Source organism: Equus przewalskii, chromosome 16 (genome assembly GCF_037783145.1).
Source record: "Equus przewalskii isolate Varuska chromosome 16, EquPr2, whole genome shotgun sequence".
Lineage (NCBI taxonomy): Eukaryota > Metazoa > Chordata > Mammalia > Perissodactyla > Equidae > Equus > Equus przewalskii.
Genome location: NC_091846.1, coordinates 21,514,697 through 21,535,870, shown reverse-complemented (window position 1 = coordinate 21,535,870; position 21,174 = coordinate 21,514,697). Strand labels below are relative to the sequence as shown.

General features: G+C 43.0%; 1 protein-coding gene and 1 long non-coding RNA gene across 3 annotated transcripts; one reads left to right on the top strand and one right to left on the bottom strand.

Annotated features, from left to right (window-relative positions):
• Positions 1-1,270: 1,270 nt before the first annotated feature.
• Positions 1,271-12,826, bottom strand: LOC103563432 (uncharacterized). Of its 2 annotated transcripts, none has more exons than XR_547881.2 (7): positions 12,694-12,826; positions 10,890-11,010; positions 10,632-10,776; positions 8,987-9,126; positions 7,954-8,057; positions 6,891-6,963; positions 1,271-1,695 (listed from the first exon to the last, which is right to left on the bottom strand). It is a non-coding gene; the product is annotated as an uncharacterized lncRNA (long non-coding RNA). The 2 variants fall into 2 exon arrangements; XR_547882.2 differs by lacking the exon at positions 1,271-1,695 and adding an exon at positions 5,665-6,095.
• A 4,044-nt stretch (positions 12,827-16,870) lies between these two features.
• Positions 16,871-19,317, top strand: ARL11 (ARF like GTPase 11). The gene is made up of 2 exons (XM_008538807.2): positions 16,871-17,244; positions 18,043-19,317. Exon 2 carries the CDS (start codon positions 18,061-18,063, stop codon positions 18,607-18,609), a length of 549 nt encoding a protein of 182 aa, XP_008537029.2. The 5' UTR covers positions 16,871-17,244; positions 18,043-18,060; the 3' UTR covers positions 18,610-19,317.
• The last annotated feature ends 1,857 nt before the right edge of the window (positions 19,318-21,174 follow it).

Below are 21,174 nucleotides of genomic sequence, written 5' to 3'. Positions count from 1 at the left end.
AAACATCTTAAGCAAATATGCAAAAAAGAAAGAAAAAATGAATAGTTAGGATGAAGGACGGAATAAAAAAAGCAAAATAAGTTTAACTGGTAATACATATAAAATTGCCCTTTTTTTCAATATGGAAAATCAGGCACTAATTTATTCTTTGTAAATTTCCTCTAACCAAAACCACTGACCATAAAATACCACCTCTGCCACTATTATCCCCCAACTATAAATTACTCATCCATAAAGAAAACTTTATGAGAGCTGTTGCTCTTCATTTTTATAAAACTCCATGAAAGATAGATATTAAAATGTTAGAGAAAATCTTATATACTTGGAGCTTTCAAACCAATGAGTCAATTATCATTAACTGTTTGCAAAGACTCTACTGTTTTCTGTGGACAAGACAAAATTTAAAAAGTGCCTGTTGGGGCCAGCATGGTGGCATAGTGGTTAAGTTCACACGATCCGCTTTGTTAGCCCAGGGTTCACAGGTTCAGATCCTGGGTGCAGACCTACACGTTGTTCCTCGAGCCATGCTGTGGTGGCGTCCTACATATACAGTAGAGGAATACTGGCACAGATGTTGGCTCAGGGACAATCTTCCTCACCAAAAAAGCAAAAAAAAAGTGCTGTCTTCAGGCAGCTTACAATCTGATTAGGGAGAAACAAGCTATACAAACCCACCCAGGATAAACCCTAGGATAGAAGACAGCAAATGGCAAGAACCTTGGATGGTATAAATGTCACAGTTCAGTGCAAGTGGGATCCTCTGACTGAATATGTGAAATTTGATCTGGGCTTTAAAAGAGGAAGAATTTCTTAGAGAAAACTGGGAATAGGCATGAGCAAAAGCTCTAAAATATCAAAAGTGTTGGAGCCAAGAAAGAAGACAATTTCAAGAAAGAAAGGTAAGCATTGAGTGAAATAGTGAGAGAAATCGAGTGACTCATAAGACAGACTGAAGTCATCACAAGGAAGAAATAATTTTAAATATTATTTTAAAGATGGCAGCAACTTGAATTTTTTGTTTGACTTCCCTTCTTTTATATTCTGTTAATCTTTTGGAAAAAAATGTAGAAAATATAAATACAAAATACTGACTTTCTGCAAGTTACACATATGAATAACTCTGGTTTTTACTACTTCCACATACAACTTTATTTCCTAGACCTTCTGTAGCCTAAAAAAAAAGTCCAAGTCATGTATACTGCAGAAGGGAGCTCCACACTATTGCTGTGGAGTTTTAGGCTCTAGGTTTGTATTATTAAGAGTCATGATACCAATAACACTAACATTTATTCAGCAGGTATTTTGTCAGGTATTATGCAGAATGCTTTACATGATATTTTAGTTAATGCCAGCTGCCTTAATAGATAAACCCAAGAATCTCATGGCTTAACAAAATAGAAGTATACTTCTCACTCATGTAAAGTCCAAAGCGAGTGTTTCTAACAGGCATAAATCTCTCCTTCAAGCTGTGATTCGGGGACCAAGTTTCCTTCCACTTTGTGGTTTCACCATCCTTAACATGTGGCTTCCAGGGGGAACTCGCAGAAGGGGAATGAACAAGGGGGACCACAATGGCAGATTTTTGTGAGCTGAGCCTGGAAGCAGCACGCATCTCTTCTGCTCACATTCCATTGGCCGGAATTCAGTCACATGGCCTCAACTAACTGCAGGTGGAGATGGGAAATGTGGTGTAACCTATTTGCCCAGGGAGAAAAAGAAAGGGTTTCGTGAACAGTTTGCCAGTCTCTGCCACACATACATTATTTTTTCCATTTAATCCTAACAATTCCATAAGATATGTACTATAATTTATATCACTTTACAGATGAGGAAGCGAAATTTTGACAGGCGAACTTCCTCACCTAATAGCTCACAGTGAATAAACGGCAGTGCTCGAACTCAAACCGAGGCAATCTAACCCCGGAAACCATATTCCCTATCAAGTTAACCACAGTATGACTGAAATTCGTGTTACTGAAGAAGAATATTTAGGCCTTATTTTAGTTATAACAAAGGGATGACGATTTTAGAACCGTGAGTAATCCAAACTCATCATTTTAGCGATGAAGAAATTGAGATCTAGAAGTAGAATGTCCTTCACAAGGTCAAATCATTGCTTCTCAAGTACCATACAATGTAAACAACATTTTGATAAGAAAATATAATCTTGACAAACTAATAACTTATGGCCTCCTTTCTGAAAGTCAGCTTCCTAAAAGATGTGGTTTAATATAGTTAAAATCAAGCATTAAGATTTGTTTCCTAATGAACTTTGTATTTCCCATCTGTGTGTGTGTGTGTGTGTGTGTGTGTGTGTGTGTGTGTGTGTGTGTGCGCGCGCGCGCGCGCGCGTTTCGTCCTGAAGAGGAAGCCCAGCATAGAGTAAGCCTGCCACCATGTGGCGTGGGCTCAAACCCAGCATCTGTTAAACACTTTATTCCCATTTATTTTGTTTGCTTCCAGCTTACTGACTAACCAACCTAGATTTGATATACTGCCTGATAAGCAATTCATACTGAGCTAGGGTGCATTCTACAGGCTTAAGTGCTTTTTTATTTCAAGATACATTTCTTTATCCAGTTCTGAAATTACTGAAATATTTCCAAATCTGTTACAGGAGTGACCAACTTCTAAAATGTGGCCCAGGCACGTTCACCAGAGGTTTATTCTACCGCTTCACAAACAAGAAAACAAACTAAGCAATTAGCAGGATTTATCTCAAACCACTCAGAAGTTAATCAATGAGCCAGATTAGAAGGCAGAATTCCCAATCAGACAATAGGTATATCAAGAACTGTTCAAATATGTGTAAAACCCCCCAAAGAAGAGGGAGAGTCAGAATATATGCAGGGATCACATTTCCTAGAGTTTAAACAGTATATGAGCTGAATATATTATAACATGCCGGGCAGACATTTCCCAGCCCTCTCCCTGCGTTTATCAAAATAAGAATGACATCTAAAGTTGTTTAAAAGGCAGTAAATTTGGCAAGTGGCTAAATGGAAACCTGGTATTGCTGCCGCTTCGAAGCGTTGTTACAAAGCATTGGGGACGGGACGTCAGTACTCATATTTTGATACCGTTTTTAAATGTCTCTCCTTTGGTCCAATTACTACTTCTTTTTCTACCACTGCAAACTCAGAAATATCCATTTCACATATAACTCACTTGATGTCACTGGGGAAAGCAGTTAAAGAGAAGATAAGTTTTTAATGCTTGATGGTGAAAAAAAAAAAAAAAACCTCACAGTATCGTTTTCCCCCCTTTATTGGATGGTGAGTTCATGAAGATAAGCCCACATACTGATATGTAAATTTATTATTCCTACATCATGAGTTAGCTGAGATGGGAACATCAGTTTAACCCAGTTACTGGGTCTCAATATTCCTCTAGGAAAAAAGGGGTGCCAATGGAAACCCAAGCTTCTTTACACTCCAGATTTCTCCCCACCTCCTCACCTCCCCATCCCTCCACATCTTTCCCAAGCATGGGTATGTACCAAGGTTAAGAACACCACTTGGGCTATGTTTTCTAGGGGCCAAAAGTACATGAATAATGCTGTATTGTGTAAATACCCTTTTTTGGCGGACAGCTCTGCCTTCCCTCTAGAGCAGCCGTTGAGTTCCCTTCTTATTACTACTTGTGCGGCCGGGAAGATTGGCCCAGAGAAGCCGCACCAATCCCTGTTCTAGGAAGGTCTTCTGCAGATGGCTTAAATCAGCTCAGTTCTAGAGATTGGGCCTTATATTCTGGTTCTTGTCCATTCTCCTCTTTGGTCTTTATGCTCCAGATCAGCCTTTCCTCATCTTTGAAGTGATAAATGTGGGTTTAGGAATGGAGACCACTTAGTTTTGCTTAAAGAGCTCACAATGTGGTCTAATATAATCTAATTCAGAAGGATTCTATAGAAAGATTTGCAGTATTAGTGCAATTAAATGTATTTAGCTGATCATTGTCTAGATTCACGATTGGAGGAAAAATGTCTCCTTTGTGTGAAAAATAAATGTGTTGTTCTGTACAAAATTTCTCACATTTTACAAAACAAATCATTCTCTTCTCTATGAGCCTCTTTGCAATATATGGTGGATATTGCTAAATAGTATCAGCCAAATTACAATTCATAAAGAATAACATCCCACTTATGTGGTAAAATATTCTAGACAAAGATTTAATATCCAAAGTTTAGAATCTAAATAGTATTTGGTATTGTGTAGTAGATTTCATCTGTGTAGCCAGATTTCACAAATCTGGCAATATAAGTTTATTTTTTAAAACTTTGCTCCATGGGGGCTGGCCTGGTGGCGTAGTGGTTAAGTTCGAATGCTCTGCTTCTGCAGCCTGGGGCTCACGGGTCTGAATCCTAGGTGTAGACCTACACACTGCTGATCAAGCCATGCTGTGGCGGCGTCCCACATACAAAATAGAGGAAGATTGGCATAGATGTTAGCTCAGTGACAATCTTCCTCAAGCAAAAAGAGGAAGATTGGCAACAGATGTTATCTTAGGGCCAATCTTCCTCACCAAAAAACCCAGAAAACTTTGCCTCATGAATTAATATATTAATTTATCTGTGAGAAAAACAAATGACAACTGCTATTTCTTTCTATTTGCTCATAATTCTAACCTGAGAGATCCTCAAAGCTATAAAGGATATTTGTCCAAAATCTACAGAAAATATTATACTTAATAAAAACATTGAAGCATTACCACTGAAGACAGCACAGATTTTTTTTTAAATAGCTACAAATTCTTTGGCACTCCTCCCCCTGAGAAATGGAGTCTACATATACTCCCGCTGAATCCAGGTGGGCTTATAATTTGCTTTTAACCAACGAAATGCAGCAGAAGCGGCCCTGTGTGACTTCTGAGGCTGGGTCAGAAAAGGTGATGCAGCTTCCCACTTGTTCCCTAGAATACTTGCTCTTGGAGCAAACGGAATAATGGAATGTAAAATAGAAGGTGGAAACATCCGAACCCACACCTCCATGTAAATATATGAATTAGTGTATAATAAAGGTGATATCTCAAGCCATTCAGAAAAAAAGTTAGCTTATTCAATAAATAGTATATATTCATCTAAGTTGTTGATTTTCTTGGGATAAGCTTGTCCATAATATCCTCCTTGTCAGTTTTTTTAATGTCTCTAAAATCTATAGTGACGTCCCTGTTTTTATTCTTCCTGGTTTTTCTCTTTTTTTTCTTCTTAATCAGCATTATCAGTAGTTTATCAATTCTATTAATCTTTTCAAAGAATAAGATTTGACTGTTGATTTTCTATTTTTCTATTTAATTGATTTCCAATCTTATTTTGATTATTTTATTTCTTCTACTTATTTTGCAATTAGTTTGCTTTTCTTTTTTCTCTCTTTTTAAGATTGACACTTAGATAATTGATTTTATAAATTTCTTCTTTTCTAATATAAGTGTTTAAGTGTATAACTTTCCCAGTGCTTTTGCTGTAACCCACAAATTCTGATATGTTGTATTTTCGTTATCATTCAGCTCAAAATATTTTCTAATTTCCTTTGAGATTTCTTACTTGATTTATGGGTTATTCAGAAGTATGTTGTTTAATTTCCAAAAATTTAGGGTTTTTCTGGATAACTTTCCATCATTTATTGCTACCTAAATTCCACTTGGGTCACATAGAAGGTATACTCTGTGTGATTTCAATTCTTTTAAATTTATTAAGACTTGTTTTGGGGCTGGCCCGGTGGCACAGTGGTTAAGTGCACACTTCCCACTTTGGTGGCCTGGGGTTAGCTGGTTCGGATCCCAGGTGCAGACCTATGCACTGCTTGTCAAGTCATGCTGTGGTAGGCATCCCACATAGCATAGAGGAAGATGGGCACAGGTGTTAGCTCAGGGCCAGTCTTCCTCAGCAAAAAGAGGAGGATTGGTGGCAGATGTTAGCTCAGGGCTAATCTTCCTCAAAAAAAAAGACTTGTTTTATAGCCCAACATATGGTATATGTTGATAAATGTTCTGTGCTTCTCCATCTTCCCCCAATGTAATCATTGCACACATTGACAAGACAGCTTCTGTTCCAAGGTGGCAAATAGGATCCAGGTAGAAGCAGGCTGGCAGGCTCCATGCTAGGAAGAAGACTGCAAATTACCTTGAAGGAAATAGACTTCATGATCTCAAAAAATAAGAACATGAACCCTCTGGCTGTTACCACATATGTCCTCTGATTCAGGGTCTCTATTGTCATTCTACCTGGTTCCATGGAACTTGAGAAAAATGCTATAAAATATGCATGCTATTTTTAAAAATTCAGAGAGCAAAAAAGATCCCTTGGAAATAAAAAAAAAATATATAATGGTTGAAATGAAAAACTTAACAGAAGAGTTGAAAGATAATATTGAAGGGATATTGCAGAAAGTAGAATGAAAAGGCAAAGGCAAAGAAAGGAAAGAAAATTTTTTAAAATTAGAGAATAAGTCGTAGTTCAGGAAACAAATAATAGGCATTCCAGAAAGAGAGCGCATAAAAAATGGGGGAGAATTCAGGAAGATTTCCCAGAATTGAAAGTAACTTACTTCTAGCATTAAGTGACAGAGTAAAAGACCCACTAAGTTTTTAACATAGTGGATGAAAATAGACGCATACCAAGACACACAATTATGAAATTTCACAATTCCTGGAAAAAGGAGAAGATTTTATACACTTCCAGAGAGAAAGAAAAAAGTCACAATAAATGGATCAAGAGTCAGTCTGGCTTTAGATTCTCAACAGCAACACTGGAGGCCAGAGCACAATGAATCAATGCCTTTAAAGGTCTGAGAGAAAATTATTACCATCCTAGAATTTCACACTCAGCTGAACTATCAATCAGTTGTTAGAGTAAAATAGAGACATTTTCAGGGATTCAAGGTCTGAAAACTCACCTCCCATGCATCCAAGAGGCTACTGAAGATGTGCTCCACCAAAATGACAGAGTGAACCAAGAAAGGGGAAAACCTGGGATACAGAAACAGAGAATCCAACGCAGGAGACAGAGAGGTCAAGGGAATCTCAAAGAGGATGTGCATATGACGTGGAGAGCAATGAGTTCAAATGGAAGTAGTACGATTTCAGAGACAGACACAGTGAGGACTGTTATCACCAAGCTATCTACAGTCATCATAATGTCTTTACCTGGAGGAAAAAGTTCCCAGGCAAGCCTGGCTCAGATTCTTATCTGTCCTTGGCCAGCACTGATCCTGTGCTAATGAAGTTTCTCCCTCCTCTCTACACCCTACAGCCAGGATCAGCTGAGGATACTCCCTGCCCCCTAAGAGGTATTGTGATTTGCCCATTCCTGAGATCTGAAGGTAAGCTTTGAAGTAGAAAATACAGAGCAGTCTCTTCCTACTGACCATGTTCCTACTGGTTAACCAGCACTGGGCCCACACTACAGGCTTGCCAGCTGTAAGCCCTATGCTTCCTAAGACTCTGTCATGGCCTTGCCCAGAAGCGGTCTTGTAAAACTCCCAAGCAAGCTAAATTCAGACTATGACTCAGACACTCTCTTCAGCGCATCTTTTTCAGGGACCCTTCATCTAATAGTGGCAATGTTCCTTCTTAGTTAGATTTGTGCTTGCTTCTCAGTTTTCTACTGATAACTTTTCACATACACTTAGATGAAAATAGTGATTGACAAAATGATATAACATTGATTGAGAATAAAAAAGAAAGAACTAGGCTGGGACAAATCAAAATCTGTTTAAGCCTCAGTTTCCATACCTATAAATGAGGACAAAAAGATCTTACCTCTCAGAGCCGTTGGAACAGTAAATAAACTAATGTAGATATCATGTATGTTACAGATTAGGGGCTTAACCACTGACAGCTATTTCTCTAAATCTCAATTTAGTAAGATAATTCCTTTAATGTGTGAGTGTGAGTGTGTTGTGTGTGTTTGGGGGTATACATAAAAAGTGTAGTAAGGGTAAAGCAGAGGCAACTTACATCTGCTGAAGTCACGGAAGCTTCCAGAGAAGGCAACTTTTGAGCTCTTGCAGAAAAAATGTGGAATGTGACAAGGCCTCCTAGGAGCCCCAGAAGCCTGTGAGCTATGGCAGAATCAGAGATTTGGTAAACTGCAATAGTTTATGCCTCATATATGTTTTTACATTTTACTATGGAAAATTTCAAATGTATGCAAAATGGAGAGACTAACATAGCACACCCTGTCTACCCACCTTCAACCGTGCTGAGTGCACAGCCAATCCTGTTATATTTATATCCCAAGCTGCTGCTTCTCCATTGCCAGATGATTTATAAGCATATCTCAGAATCGTATAATTTCATCCATAAATATTTTAGTGTTAGACTTTTTGTGTTTTCTTAAAGCTTTCTCAATATTTACTAAATTCTTTAAAATAATACAAAAATAACTAAGCGGACCTACAAGTACTAATATGAAAAGATCACACAACCATATTGTGAAATGAAATAAGTAAGTTACAGACCTCACAATTTACATTTAAAAATACCCAAATCACCAAAAACAACAATAAAATAATAAAATATATCTGAGTGCTCCAAAATAGGTAAGTATATAGAAAGATAACTGTAAAAATATACATCAGACGACTGATCCTGATTATCTCTGAAAGGGGAGTAGTAACTTGGAGTGTGAACTTAGGAATTTTGCCCTGTAGATTTTTATATTGTTTGCCTCTTGTACAGAAAAATATATTCCTCATTATTTCTGCCATTTCCTTTAATAAAAAGAAGAGAGTTAAAGTACACACAGTTTGCTTGTTGCTGCCCAGAGTGACAGTAACTCATCTGGGAAACGTAGAAAAGTGTCAAGTGCTGATCTGTTTCTAACTATGAAGTGACCTTCCTACCTCCTTCCAAATCAATTTTTTTTTTTTCCTGCCAACTAAAAATACCCTATCCAGTTCAGGAAATGTGGCTGATTGAATAGCAGCTGCTGCCGAGGACCTGCTTTGCATATTGAAACAACCTTGGAAGAAAAATAGCAAAAGCTCACTGTCATCAGCTTCTGTTTTGAGGCCCGGCTGGAGCTCATCCCACACATTTGTCTTGGCCTCCGAATTACCCTTCCTGCACATTTTTCAGGAGACAGTCTCTGGCCACTGTTTCTTTTCCCTGTTAGTGTCAGGAAGCTTCCTGCAAATACGGTAAAAGCAGAAACTGAAGGTGCTTCAGTGCAAAGCTAACATCCCATCCTTCAGATCTTTCTGACACTGTTTCAGAAAGCAGATCAACTGCCATTTCCTTTTCCTGTTGTTTTTTTTTTTTAGAGACAAAGAGATCCACTGCCAAGATACTATTTCTGGTCAAAGGGGGAGAGAGAGCAAAAAAAGACAGGCAGGAAAATTTCCCCCAGCTTTGCCACGTTCCTCATTTGGTTATAAAGAGATGGCGTCTCCAACAAAATGGAAACTAGAAATAGCAGACGGGTCTGGAAGATGAGCTCTGCTGTAAATGTAAAACACTCATAAGCCGCTTAAAGTGATAAGAATTCAAAACACAATTTGTAATGCAAATTAAAGACATTTTAAAAGAGTCTACAATATTATATTCTATATCTAATTCTATTATATGATGTCCTGGTCTCCATATGCAAGAATAATGACCTCCCCCTTTCATATGGCATGCAGATGCATTTTGACCAGTTTTTAAAGAAATAATGTGAGAAACTGTACAATGTTGCTCACAGCTGCTCAGTAAAAATTGCATTGTATCTATAGAATATTAGAGCTGGATGAAATTTTAGAGATTAGTCCAAACTTCTTCTTGCTTTACAGATTGGAAAAGTGAGGTTCAGAAAGATTAAATAACTTACCCAAGGTAACACAGATAGAAAGTGGCAGACCTGGGGCTGGAATACAGACCTCTTAGTTTTTCAACCCACCTTCTTCCTCGTTTATGACGGTGCCTCACTGATCCAGCCACGCTGTCCTGCCCTGTCTCTCATTTGCAAGATAGCAGGCAAGAATTACTGCAGCATTACCTCTGAGTTCTTACTTTTAGACTTGATGACCATGCTAAACAAACAACGAATTATGAGCCCCTGAGATACGTACGTGCATGTGCACACTCACACAAACACACAACACACACACTGTTAACCCATGTTAAAAGACAAAGGATTTGGAAGACACCTTTGTATTGTGAGAAGAGAACCTTCTACCATGGAATGTTGAGGAAGCATGGCAGTTGCCCACTCAACACCATTCCCACTTTTTTCTCGCTAAGAGTTGCGTGATTTTATTGGGGGATTGCGAGGTGGGGGGCAATATGATCAGAAGTGGACCCAGCCTGGCCAAGACAAGTAATTTCACTTTCCAGGCTAATGAGATATAAGAGGCAATTGGCTGGGAGGCTTTAGGGAAATATTTGTTTCCCGATAAAATAAATGCACACGCATGCGCACGAACACACAAGGCGACTGCCATCTTTCTCCCTCCCGCTTTTGAATTCAGTTGTTCGAGGATAAGATGGTTGGTGTTGTTGCACCAAGGAAAGGAAACAGCGCCCAAAAGTTGATGATGCCAAAGCAGAAACATGGAAAGAGATGGGTTCCTCGATGACACTCTTGAGCTGCCAAACCGACCTGGAACCACCTCCCTCCTTGCTTGTGGTCGTGTGAGATAATAAGAAAATCTTACCGTCTCAGCCACTTGTGGCTGAGTGTTCTGTACCTCGCAGCTGAAAGCGTGGTTACTGTGCCTCTCTGAATCTCATCCTTTTCCTTGTTAAATGGTGATAACAATATCTGCCTGGCAGAGTGGTTGTGAGGAGGAAATGAGGTGCCTAACATAGAGGAATTCAATAAATGGTAGCACAAATACCATAATTATTATAACTGTTATATTAAAATTCTCAACCGTGGGAATGTTTTCCCCACTCCTCAATCTCCATGATACCTGGAATGTTTACCCTATGACAGTGGTCTGGGGTCAGTACAACCAGTGGCCACCTCCTCTCCAAATGCTGAGGAGCTCAGGCATAGATGCTGTGGGCCTGGGAGCTGGTGGGGAGAACAGCCTGTAGGGGAAAAAAATAAAAAGAAAACTGGAGCGTGTAAAATCAACGTATGACCTGTAGTGCAACACGGTGACATATTGAAAGATCTGAGCAAGCCATAACGCGGTCATTTCTTCTATCCTTAAATGCCAACTCAGGCAGTCTAGCCAGTGGAAATAATCCAGATGAAGAGAAAAACTTTGTTCACAAAATCTTTAATTCAGCATTATTTTGGAAGTAAACCATAATATTTCTCCTTGATGTCATCTAACTATGAAGTCAATATAAAAATTTTTATTGGAGACAATGTAGGAGTAAGGCAACGTAATTTTCTATATAAAGTTAAATGAAAAAATCAGAATACCGAAGTAGATGGACACTCTGGTTACAACCACATGGAACACAGCTATAATTAGGCCAGACTATAATTGGCAAATCGGTTGTTAAGTAAGTGCAGTGGAACACAGGAAATAAGGGGGCTGTGGGTTGCTGAAGAAACTCTGGCCAGAAAAGGGAGGAAAGATGAGAGAAGATGACAGTCATCATAGTGGGACACACAAAGGGCATTGTTTTCTCTCCCCTAAGGCCATTAGGTGGATTTCAAAATAGTCCGGACAGCTGAGCGCAGAGCTGCAGGACCGGGCAGCAGAGATGCAGCCCTTGGCGGGGAGCTGCGTCCTGAGAAGGCCTCCCAGCAAGAGCCCCAGCCCGGGACCCTCCACACAGGCAGTGGGGAAGATGGACGAGGAAGACACCCCAGCTCATCAGACACCGAGAGGGAGGCACAGAGCGTCCGAAACCTGGGACTTAGGGAACACAGGGAAACAGCTTCCACATGCCGTTTGCTGGATAAATATTTCTTATAGAATGTTTCCTGTTGGTTCACTCTCTATCACGAGAGCCTTGTTTGTAATCGGAGTACTAGGAAAGCATAGGCAGACAGATTTCTGTTTTCTTGGGAGTTCTGTGGATGGCAATATATCAGCAATAGTCCATGAAACCAAGGAAAAGCATGGAAGTGCACACAGCTATTATATATATTTAAAAGGCATATAAAAATAAAATTAAAAGTATATTTATGTATTATAAACATAAGTAAAATACCTTTGCAATTAGCATCTACAGTATCTTATACATGATTTAGATCTTCACATATAAAAATTCCGACCCATCATGAATTTGGAGATTTTTGGGTGGTTGACTGACACTTTTGCACGCACGCTTCTGCGTCTGCCCCTCTGCAACCGTTGTACATGGTGACAAGACAGTGTTTGGCTCCAAGGGAGCTCAGAGGACACTGGTATATGCCAGGCTCCATGTAGGAAGGTGACTGCATGCATGCCACCTTGAAGGAACAGACCTCGCTGACTCAGAGAGCAAAAAGATGAACCCTCTGGCCGTCACCATGTATGACTTACGATTTGCGGCCTCCCCCTGTCGTTCCCCCTGGCTCCACCATTCCTGATCTTGCTCATCCTTTCCTCTACCCAACTATCTCCTCCTCTAGGAGGGGGCCCAAAACAGAGCAACTCACCTCTTGTTTTATATAATGAATATTTTATAATGTCTATTTTTGATCTAGAAATGAAAATCACAAATAGTAAGATGTATCTGCCCACATAATCTTGAAAGAAAATCAATTTAATACTGTAATTATAAGATAAGGAATAAATCAAAGGAAGGTAAATATAGTAAAAAGAATACCTCTTTCCTTACATAAGTGCTCAGGGACAATCACAGTAATGAAGCTGTCAAATTCTTGCATCTAAATGTAGCATTAGCGTGGCTGCACAGCCCCTGACACGGTGTTTCCGTGCGTCTTATCAGCTCCTTTGGTGCCAGGGCAGTGCTGCCATCAGTCATGTGCTTTTCTAAAACGGTGAACAGCTCACGCTAAAGCTCCAAACAAAACGAAAGGCAAGCCTCCCTTAGTTCGCAGAGTCGTCACATTTCTGGAAAATGTAATGTATGTGAAACTATGCAACAAATAGTCATGTTTACATACAAAACAAAATTAGGTTCTAGAATCAGATCATTTTTAAACAGAGAGGTTGTAAAAACGACATCAATGTCTGGGGCATCCAAAAGTTGAATTTAAACTCAGGAAGCTTTCTTTCTTGCGCAGCATGGCCCCGGGCCATGATCTCTGGCCCCTGCCCCCAAGTCCCAGGGCTGTGCTCCAATCAGACTTTCAAAGTGATGCCATTAAGAATCACTGCTCTCAGTTTAGGAGTCGACCTCGTGCTCTCTGCCCACTTTCTCCCAGCCTGGGGAAAGCCTAACCATGAGCATTTGTACCTGTAAAAGGCACGCATAAACACAGTGCACCAGTGGCCGCCACCCCAAATTCAGACATACTGCTTAGGGTTGCCTAATAATTGATAGTCTTAGATGGAGTTCAACGTCTCAGGGAACTTCAGCTGTCAGCATGATTGGAGCGTTGATTCTCATCACAATGCCCCCCAAAGATGCTCTCCCATGCTCGCTCACATCACTCACCAGTGACTGCTGAGGTGTAGGGAAGTTGGGCAGCCCAGGGCTGCTGGCTGTAACTCCTCCATTGGCTTCCGCTCATCCTTCACAGAGACAATAGCTAAGAAATTCTGAGTGAGAGAAGATTTACTCAAGAGATTAAATGCCTCAAAGTATGTTGCCATTTGGAGAAAAAAAGGAAAAACTAATGCATCATACTAGCTTACATACGCACAGACTATCTCTGGGAAAATATCTAAGAAAGCGATGATATGGGGTCTTCCCCAGGAAGGACCTGCATGGCTGGAGGACCGGGGTGAGAGGAGACCTGGACACTCAACCCTTTTGTGCCTTTGGGATTTTGTATGGATAGCTTGAAAATAGAAATAAATAAAATCTGATTTTTAAAAGATGCAGTCCTTGGAAATAAGATATTACTTGAGTATCGCAAGTTGAGGAAGTGAGAGACTAGAGAAAGATGAAGTCACAACAAGACAGAGAGGTGGGGGTTGCTATGGAGCCCAGGAGCAGGAGGGCTGGAAAGGAGGAATCTGTCAGCGTTTCTCCAGTACTCCCAGGAGAACAAAGCTGTGTTCTAGCACTCTCCTCCTTTCGACTTATCTGTAGAGAGGAGACAGGAAAGCCATCACCAGGCTTTGTTCCATGACAAACAATCCCTCAAAAACCACCAACTTTCCATTGTTTCCAAACAGCTGGTGTGCACATAATTTGCTTGGTTGATTTACTCAGTGCCCTGTGCATCCACCACGTGCCTCTCCTTCCCCCGCTGCCTCCCCGAGGTGTGCTGCACAGAGAACCAGCCCCGATCTTGGGCCAAATAGATCGCATTGGAAATGCAAGTAGTATCCTGGCTTATACACCGTTTCTTTGTGAGTGCAGTATGCCTGATCCTTCGGGCCTGACTACCTGTATGAGAATTGGCAAAAGCCTATTTCTAAACTCACACTCTGAGCCATGGGGCTCTACCCAGTGGCCCTCTGGGGAAGTCCTGAGTTCTTGGGGTGGTAGAGCTGGGGCCCAAGACCCTCACCCCTCCTGTCTCAGTGAGTCCAACAGAGACCCTCTCCTCTATTACAGTTCTAGAAGCTGCAGTCACAGGGTTACAAAGTTGCTGTGTCCCTTTCCAACACACCTCTATTCTTGATGGCTTCCCTTTCCTTATTTCATAGGACTAAACTGGAACGAGGTCCCCCATTTGGGGGCAAAGTATGTGACGTGCCTTAACTTAGTTAATCCTCGCCCAAAACATTTCAAGTTAGGTACCACTATTATAATTGTCACCTCTACTTTACAGGCAAAGAAACTGAGACACAGCGAAATTCAGGAACAAGTCTGAAGTGACACAGCAGATAAGCAGTGGATGCCAAGTGTGTCCCCAGATGGACTAAAACTAAAGCCCACCGCGTTACCCTCTGCTCCGCGGTGCCTCCCCGGACTGCAGCCCTTCTAAGCTCCCCATGTGAGAGTGTCCAATGAGAAGCTCCCCTCCTTGTTGAGCTGAAGGGGTGGGGTTGGGGAGTACAGAGGTAACTCGGCCCACAAGGGCCTTGGGTAGAACTAGGGTCATATTCAAAGTGATGGCTATCTCCCTGGCTCTCATCTTCTCCAGTTAATACAGGACTTTAGCCCTCAAGAAAGGTTCCCTTATTTCTGAGAGAGCCTGAGCAGTGTCCCTGAAGGGCAGTGCCTCTCCAAGATCCCAGGGCCAACACCAAAGAGGGGTCTCTGGATGCCCTGTACACTGCCCATGTGGCCGCAGGTTTCCCCAGAATCTTTGGGGCAGGAGGCCAGGGGAAGTGTCCCTCCCCTCACTGTGTCACTGAGCAGCCTGGCATGGTGCCTCTGAGCCCCTCAAGTCACGTCTTCTTCAGCTCCTACTGTCCCCCGCACCCCCCCGCCCCGGGCCTCAGACATGTGCCCCCAGGCACACCTAATTCTTAGCCTGCCCACCCCAATCCTCCTGCAGATCCAGTCCTGGCAGGATTCCCACTGGTTCATCAGCTGGGCCCAGACGGGACTGAGTCCCAGCTTGATCTGATTGCCCTGCGCCACAGACGAGACGGACAAGCCCTCCTCCAGATGGTCTTTATGGCTTTGAGATTGCCCTGGGATAACGACGAAGATTCTTTGCTTGACCAAACTTTATTCAGGCTCCTAAACCTTCTCCTAGGCCCATCTGTGCACTGCCTTGTAAAATCGAGTTTTAGCAAGAACCCTGCTGAGTCGGTTTAATCAGAATCCCCACTCTCAATATCCAATCATGCTTGATATCTGATCGGGTCCCTCACCCCTGCCCCTCTTCTAGACGTCTGATCCCCCTTCAGCAAGAATCCTGTTAGGTCAGCTTAGCCAGAACCCCCCTTTATCCTTCGTGTTTCCTCTTGGTAATTTTCCATCCACTGACCCCTGTCCTGCTCCTGGGCTGTAAACCCCCACCTGCCCATGCTGTACATGGAGCTGAGCCCAGTTCTACACTGACGTCTCTCTTCCCCTATTGCGATAGTCCTGAGTAAGATCTATTTTTGCTACTTTAACTACTGTCCAGCTCTGGTTTTTCTTTGACAATAATTCCACCTCCGTCATCCCTTCTATCTTGCTTCTGTCTCTCACCACACTCCCCGGCCTTTGCAAAACGACAGGAGCCTACACCCACAGGCCCTCAAAAGAGCAGCACAATGGTCACGTCAACAACACATAACACAGTGGAGGCCCTAACGCAGTGGCGTCCATGTCTCTGACTTTTCCTAACACTGCTTCCTATGAAAACATAATAGCCTGACAACCACAATTACAATGGAGTGTTAGCTGTGTACAGAGCACTTTCTCAGTGAGTAGACGACAAGGTGAAAGAGAAACAGATGATTCTAAACCCCAGCAGGATCATGAGCAAATTATTTACCCTGTCTGAGCCTGTTTCTTCATTTGTAAAATGGAGCATCATAATAACCCCCAACTTGGTTCTTGACATTTTAATGAGGTCACGTGTAGGAAAGCAGAAAGCGCTACACGAACGTTACTGGTTACAACTCAGATCCTAGTCAGAGAGCTACCAAATTCTGACCAGCCAAATTTTTAAAAATTATATTTTCTGAAGATATTATTTTTACTGGGAAAAACATAATGATATCGTTCAAGAAAAAATTAAGCAATAACTTTAGTTGCCCATAGTTCCGCCACAGTAACACAACTTTTAAATTGTTACGGTTTACCTTCAACCGATACACCTATTTTTTAGAGTGTTTTAATCATACTTAGGCAGTTTCTTAAAGCATCTATGGTTCCAAGCAAACGACAGAATCTCCAGGCAGCAGAAAAACACTGAGGCACGTGCTGGAAGGAAAAGGCCCAATTCTCAGAATTCCCCACCCAGGAGGTCACAGGATTGTAAGGGGAAGAGAAAAAGAAAGGAGCCGATCTTGGGCACAGCTCCGAAGGGTCACTCTCCTTCCTGCATTGAGTCTGAGCTCCTAAGAATCAGGAGTTGGTGCTGGACCTTGCCCTATCCAGAGCTGAAGGGCTGGCCACGTCCTGGTGGCATCTTCCCAGCCAGAGGACTGCTCAGGGACCCCTAGGGCTGAGGGAGGGGCAGTGGAGCCCGCCCCAACCCCCAACCACCTGGGAAAAGGAAGCAGAAAAAAGAGAAACAGCAGCAGTCACCACACTTCCTCCACATCTCACTCTTGGGACATTACTGACTGGCAGAAAGCAGCCACACAGGAGCCGCAGAGGAGGAGCTTTGGGCCACAGCCTAATAACACGGAGGTAACTTCAGTGTTTTCTCTTCTACCCCCGGGATGAGGAATGAACAGAGGCTGTCTTATTTTCCTCCGGGGGCAGCTGAAATATTCTCCTGGTGGTGAGATGTCCCTTCACCTGTCCCAGCCAGGTTTCCTCTGACTAAGTTGGGAACAGGTCTTAGGCTTAAAATTTGAGATTCTTGAAAAACGTGAGTAGTGTTCTAGAGGTGATTTACCTGGGTAAGACGTTGGAAGAAACCACTTTGCTCTGACTGGTAAATTTGTCCCCAGTTGACAGTATTTATGAATAGCCAGTGTTTACAGGGCACGCTGCTGGTCCTGCGGGGAGTTCCAAGGGCAGCAGGAGTTACTATGAGCCGGGGCCACCCTCTTCCCTCAGTGCACTGGACCCAAGATAGCGTCCATTTCAGGGTCTAGGCTTACAGGAGGAACAGGAGGCTAAAAGCCACAAACTAGCAAGAATTGAAGACATCTTTTGGTCATTGCTACTGAACTAGGAATGTCTGACTGGAGCTTCCTTTCGCCTCCTTCTCTAACTGCTGAGGAATGTGAGCCCACTTTCTCTGAAGCGGCCTTCCCCCTCCCTGCCCCCAGCCCCCACCCCCTGGAGAGAGGTCAGCTGATGGTGACTCACCCGCCCTTACTTCCCAGCCCTTTCAGAGCCCAGGCTTGCATTTGAAACCTGACATTGTAAAGACACTTCCTGCTTTTGGAGTAGCCTCTCTTCTTCCGTGAGCCTGCATGGGTTTGTGTTCCCTAAGAAAAGAATGGCTGATGTGTGCACCTGGCCTTTCTCCCCTAGGATTTAGCAGCAGCCACCATGGGTTCTGTGAATTCCCGAGGTCACAAGGTGGAAGCCCAGGTGGTGATGATGGGCCTCGACTCAGCCGGCAAGACCACGCTCCTGTACAAACTGAAAGGCGACCAGCTGGTGGAGACCCTGCCCACCATCGGTTTCAATGTGGAGCCTCTTGAAGCCCCAGGGCATGTATCTCTGACTCTCTGGGATGTTGGGGGGCAGACTCAGCTCAGAGCCAACTGGAAGGACTACCTAGAAGGCACGGACATCCTTGTGTATGTGCTGGATAGCACAGATGAAGCCCGGTTGCCCGAGGCCGTGGCTGAGCTCATGGAAGTCCTAGACAACCCCAGCATGGCTGGTGTTCCTTTCTTGGTGCTGGCTAACAAGCAGGAGGCACCTGATGCTCTGCCGCTGCTTGAGATCAGAGACAGGCTGGGCCTGGAGAGATTCCAGGACCGCTGCTGGGAGCTCCGGGCCTGCAGCGCCCTCACTGGCCAGGGGCTGCCCGAGGCCCTGCAGAGCCTGAGGAGCCTCCTGAAGTCCCGCAGGCGGTGTGTCTCCAGGTGAGCGCAGGTAGGGCAGGGACTGGGGAGAGCAGGAAGTCTTGACCTGCACAAAGCAGCTTATCTTCGGTTCGTCTGAACTGGAAGAACCAGCCAACCCTTGAGAATCTTAAACTCAGTTTATCAAACAAGAAATCCTTCTGCTCTTGGACAAGATGTTTTCTTTTTGGGACTTTTGGCACTGGTTTTTATGTTGAAAACCAACTATTCTTTGAATGATACTGTAAGGATAAAAATATACCTCAACCAACTTCATTTAATAACTTATTACTAAGTGTGAACAGAGCAATTGTAATAATAGAGCGACAAGTGGCTGTGTAACATTAATACCTAAATTCACGGAGGGAAAGAGGTTTCAAAATCCGATGAGAATATGGTCTGGACGTGGTCCTGATCTTACGAGCAATTTTCCCTAGTAGTCCCTGGGCACGTGCCTTGACGGCTCTGAGTGCAAGCAGCCAGGGCCGGCAGGATTGAGCCAGCAAGGCTGCTCCCACAGAATCTTGGGTTTAGAAGTTCACTGGGGCGCTCAGCCAGGGGTTCGGGCCTTCCAAAATTTATCCTCGTCTCCAATCCCATGTAACTATTCTCTACCCTTTTGTCATCTTGTGTTGGTCTTTTTCTAAAACGCTTCATTTTTTAATTTCTTTTTTCCTTCTCTTTTTCCTTCTTGTAGCACATATGTTTCCATAAAGATCAGATTAATCAATGATTTCATTTGTTTATTCATTCATTTAATCAAAAAATATGGAGAGGGGCTGGCCCCGTGGCCGAGTGGTTAAGTTCGCGCGCTCCGCTGCAGGCGGCCCAGTGTTTCATTGGTTCGAATCCTGGGCGTGGACATGGCACTGCTCATCAAACCACGCTGAGGCAGCGTCCCATATGCTACAACTAGAAGGACCCACAACGAAGAATATACAACTATGTACTGGGGGGCTTTGGGGAGGAAAAGGAAAAAAAATCTTAAAAAAAATTTTTTTTTAAATAAAAAAAAATATGGAGAGCATTGAATTTGTGGCAAAAGGCACTGAGCTTTTAGATATGAACCAGGTCCTCCTGACGGAAGGTGTGAATTTTGAAGATATCTATAAGAGAAACAAATCACTCTTGTTATTAATGAATACTTTCTATAATCTGAGTTTTTTAATGGCACACGGCTTATATTTGGCATCTGCTCTCGTGTTAACCAGCTCTAAATGTTGGCTCTTCCTCCCCATCCTGGGCTAACATCGGCCTCCTTATAGCTCCTGGTGGTAGTTCTGCCCTCTCTGGAGTGACACAATATAAATTGGCCTTCCAGACCCTTCCAACGTCTCAGATCTGCAAGGTCCCTCTACCCAAAGTCTTCCCTCCCTGCCTCAGGTTAGGTGTGCCTAGTTCTTTCCAATATTTGTCAATTCACGTGTTTCAAGACTTCCTGAGTCAGACACAGGAAAGTGCAAAGATACAAAGACAAATGAGACAAGGCCTCAGGCCTCCTGGAGCCCTGGTTGGGGAAGCAGTAGACTATAGCTCCCATAAAAATGCGAGGACAGAGGCTCAATCAGCAACTGCTTATCGAGCACTTACCAGGGTCAGAGATTATCTCTAATTCCCCCAACTCTGCAAAGGAGGTATCATTCCCATTTTATTGAATTAAGAACTGAGGCTTGGAGAGGTTTTAACTTGCTTGAGGCACAGAGCTTAAGTGACATAACTGCAGTTTGAAACCAGACATGTCTAGCCCTAATGATGACTTCATTGTTCCACAAACTTCTAGAAGGTTGAGGCTGAGGTTGACCTTCAATCAGCAGCTGCGATGGGGGTGCATCTAGTCCGAGGGAAGAGACTGCTTGGAAGCACGAGGGAGAGTGTAGGAAGGATAAGTAAACCCGAGTGGTGGCTGTAGGGGTGGAGGAGTGGGCGAGGGTGGCACATTAAATAGGAAATAAAACTGGAAAAAAAGTTTAAGTTGGGAAAGGCTTGGACTTTCATAATCAGGAGTTTGGCTTGGTGAAGTGAAATCATGTGACTTGACGTTTAGGAGGATAACTTAGTGGCAGTGTGGGGGCGGAATAAGGAGAAAGAGGGGACCCTGGGGGTGGGAAGGCAGGGAGACCAGCTAGATACCCATCGCAGTAGCAGAGGAAAGGAAGAGAGATGAGGAAATTGAGAGCCGTTTCCAAGGGAAAAAGCCGAGAGAGTAAGAATTTGAAGACGGCTCAAGACCTTGAGTCTACATGACAGGAGGGATTGGAATGGCATGAACTGAGAAGGTAGACATAGGAGGAACAGTGTGGGACAGGGGCCAGAACCTCCGGGTTCTGCTTTTGAAATGCTGGGTATGGACGTGTTGATAGCTTCTTTCAGATTGTTCCATTATCTGCAGTCCTCGAGACACCAGGTACCCTGCTGATGCACCTGCTGGTTCGTGCTCACGGAGCCTCATTTCCTTACGTGATTTGTTGCTTTTTATCGTGAGCTTGTCTTCAGTAGGCTTTACCTTTCCTGTGTGAGAGCACGGGCTCCAGGGTCTCAATTTCTGTCAGATGATTTTTTCTTTGCGCCCACGTCCCAAGATAGGCTATGT

What these genes read in the sequence shown, in the direction of transcription:
- ARL11 (XM_008538807.2), top strand. Translation starts at nt 18,061, where the DNA reads ATGGGTTCTGTGAATTCCCGAGGTCACAAGGTGGAAGCCCAGGTGGTG.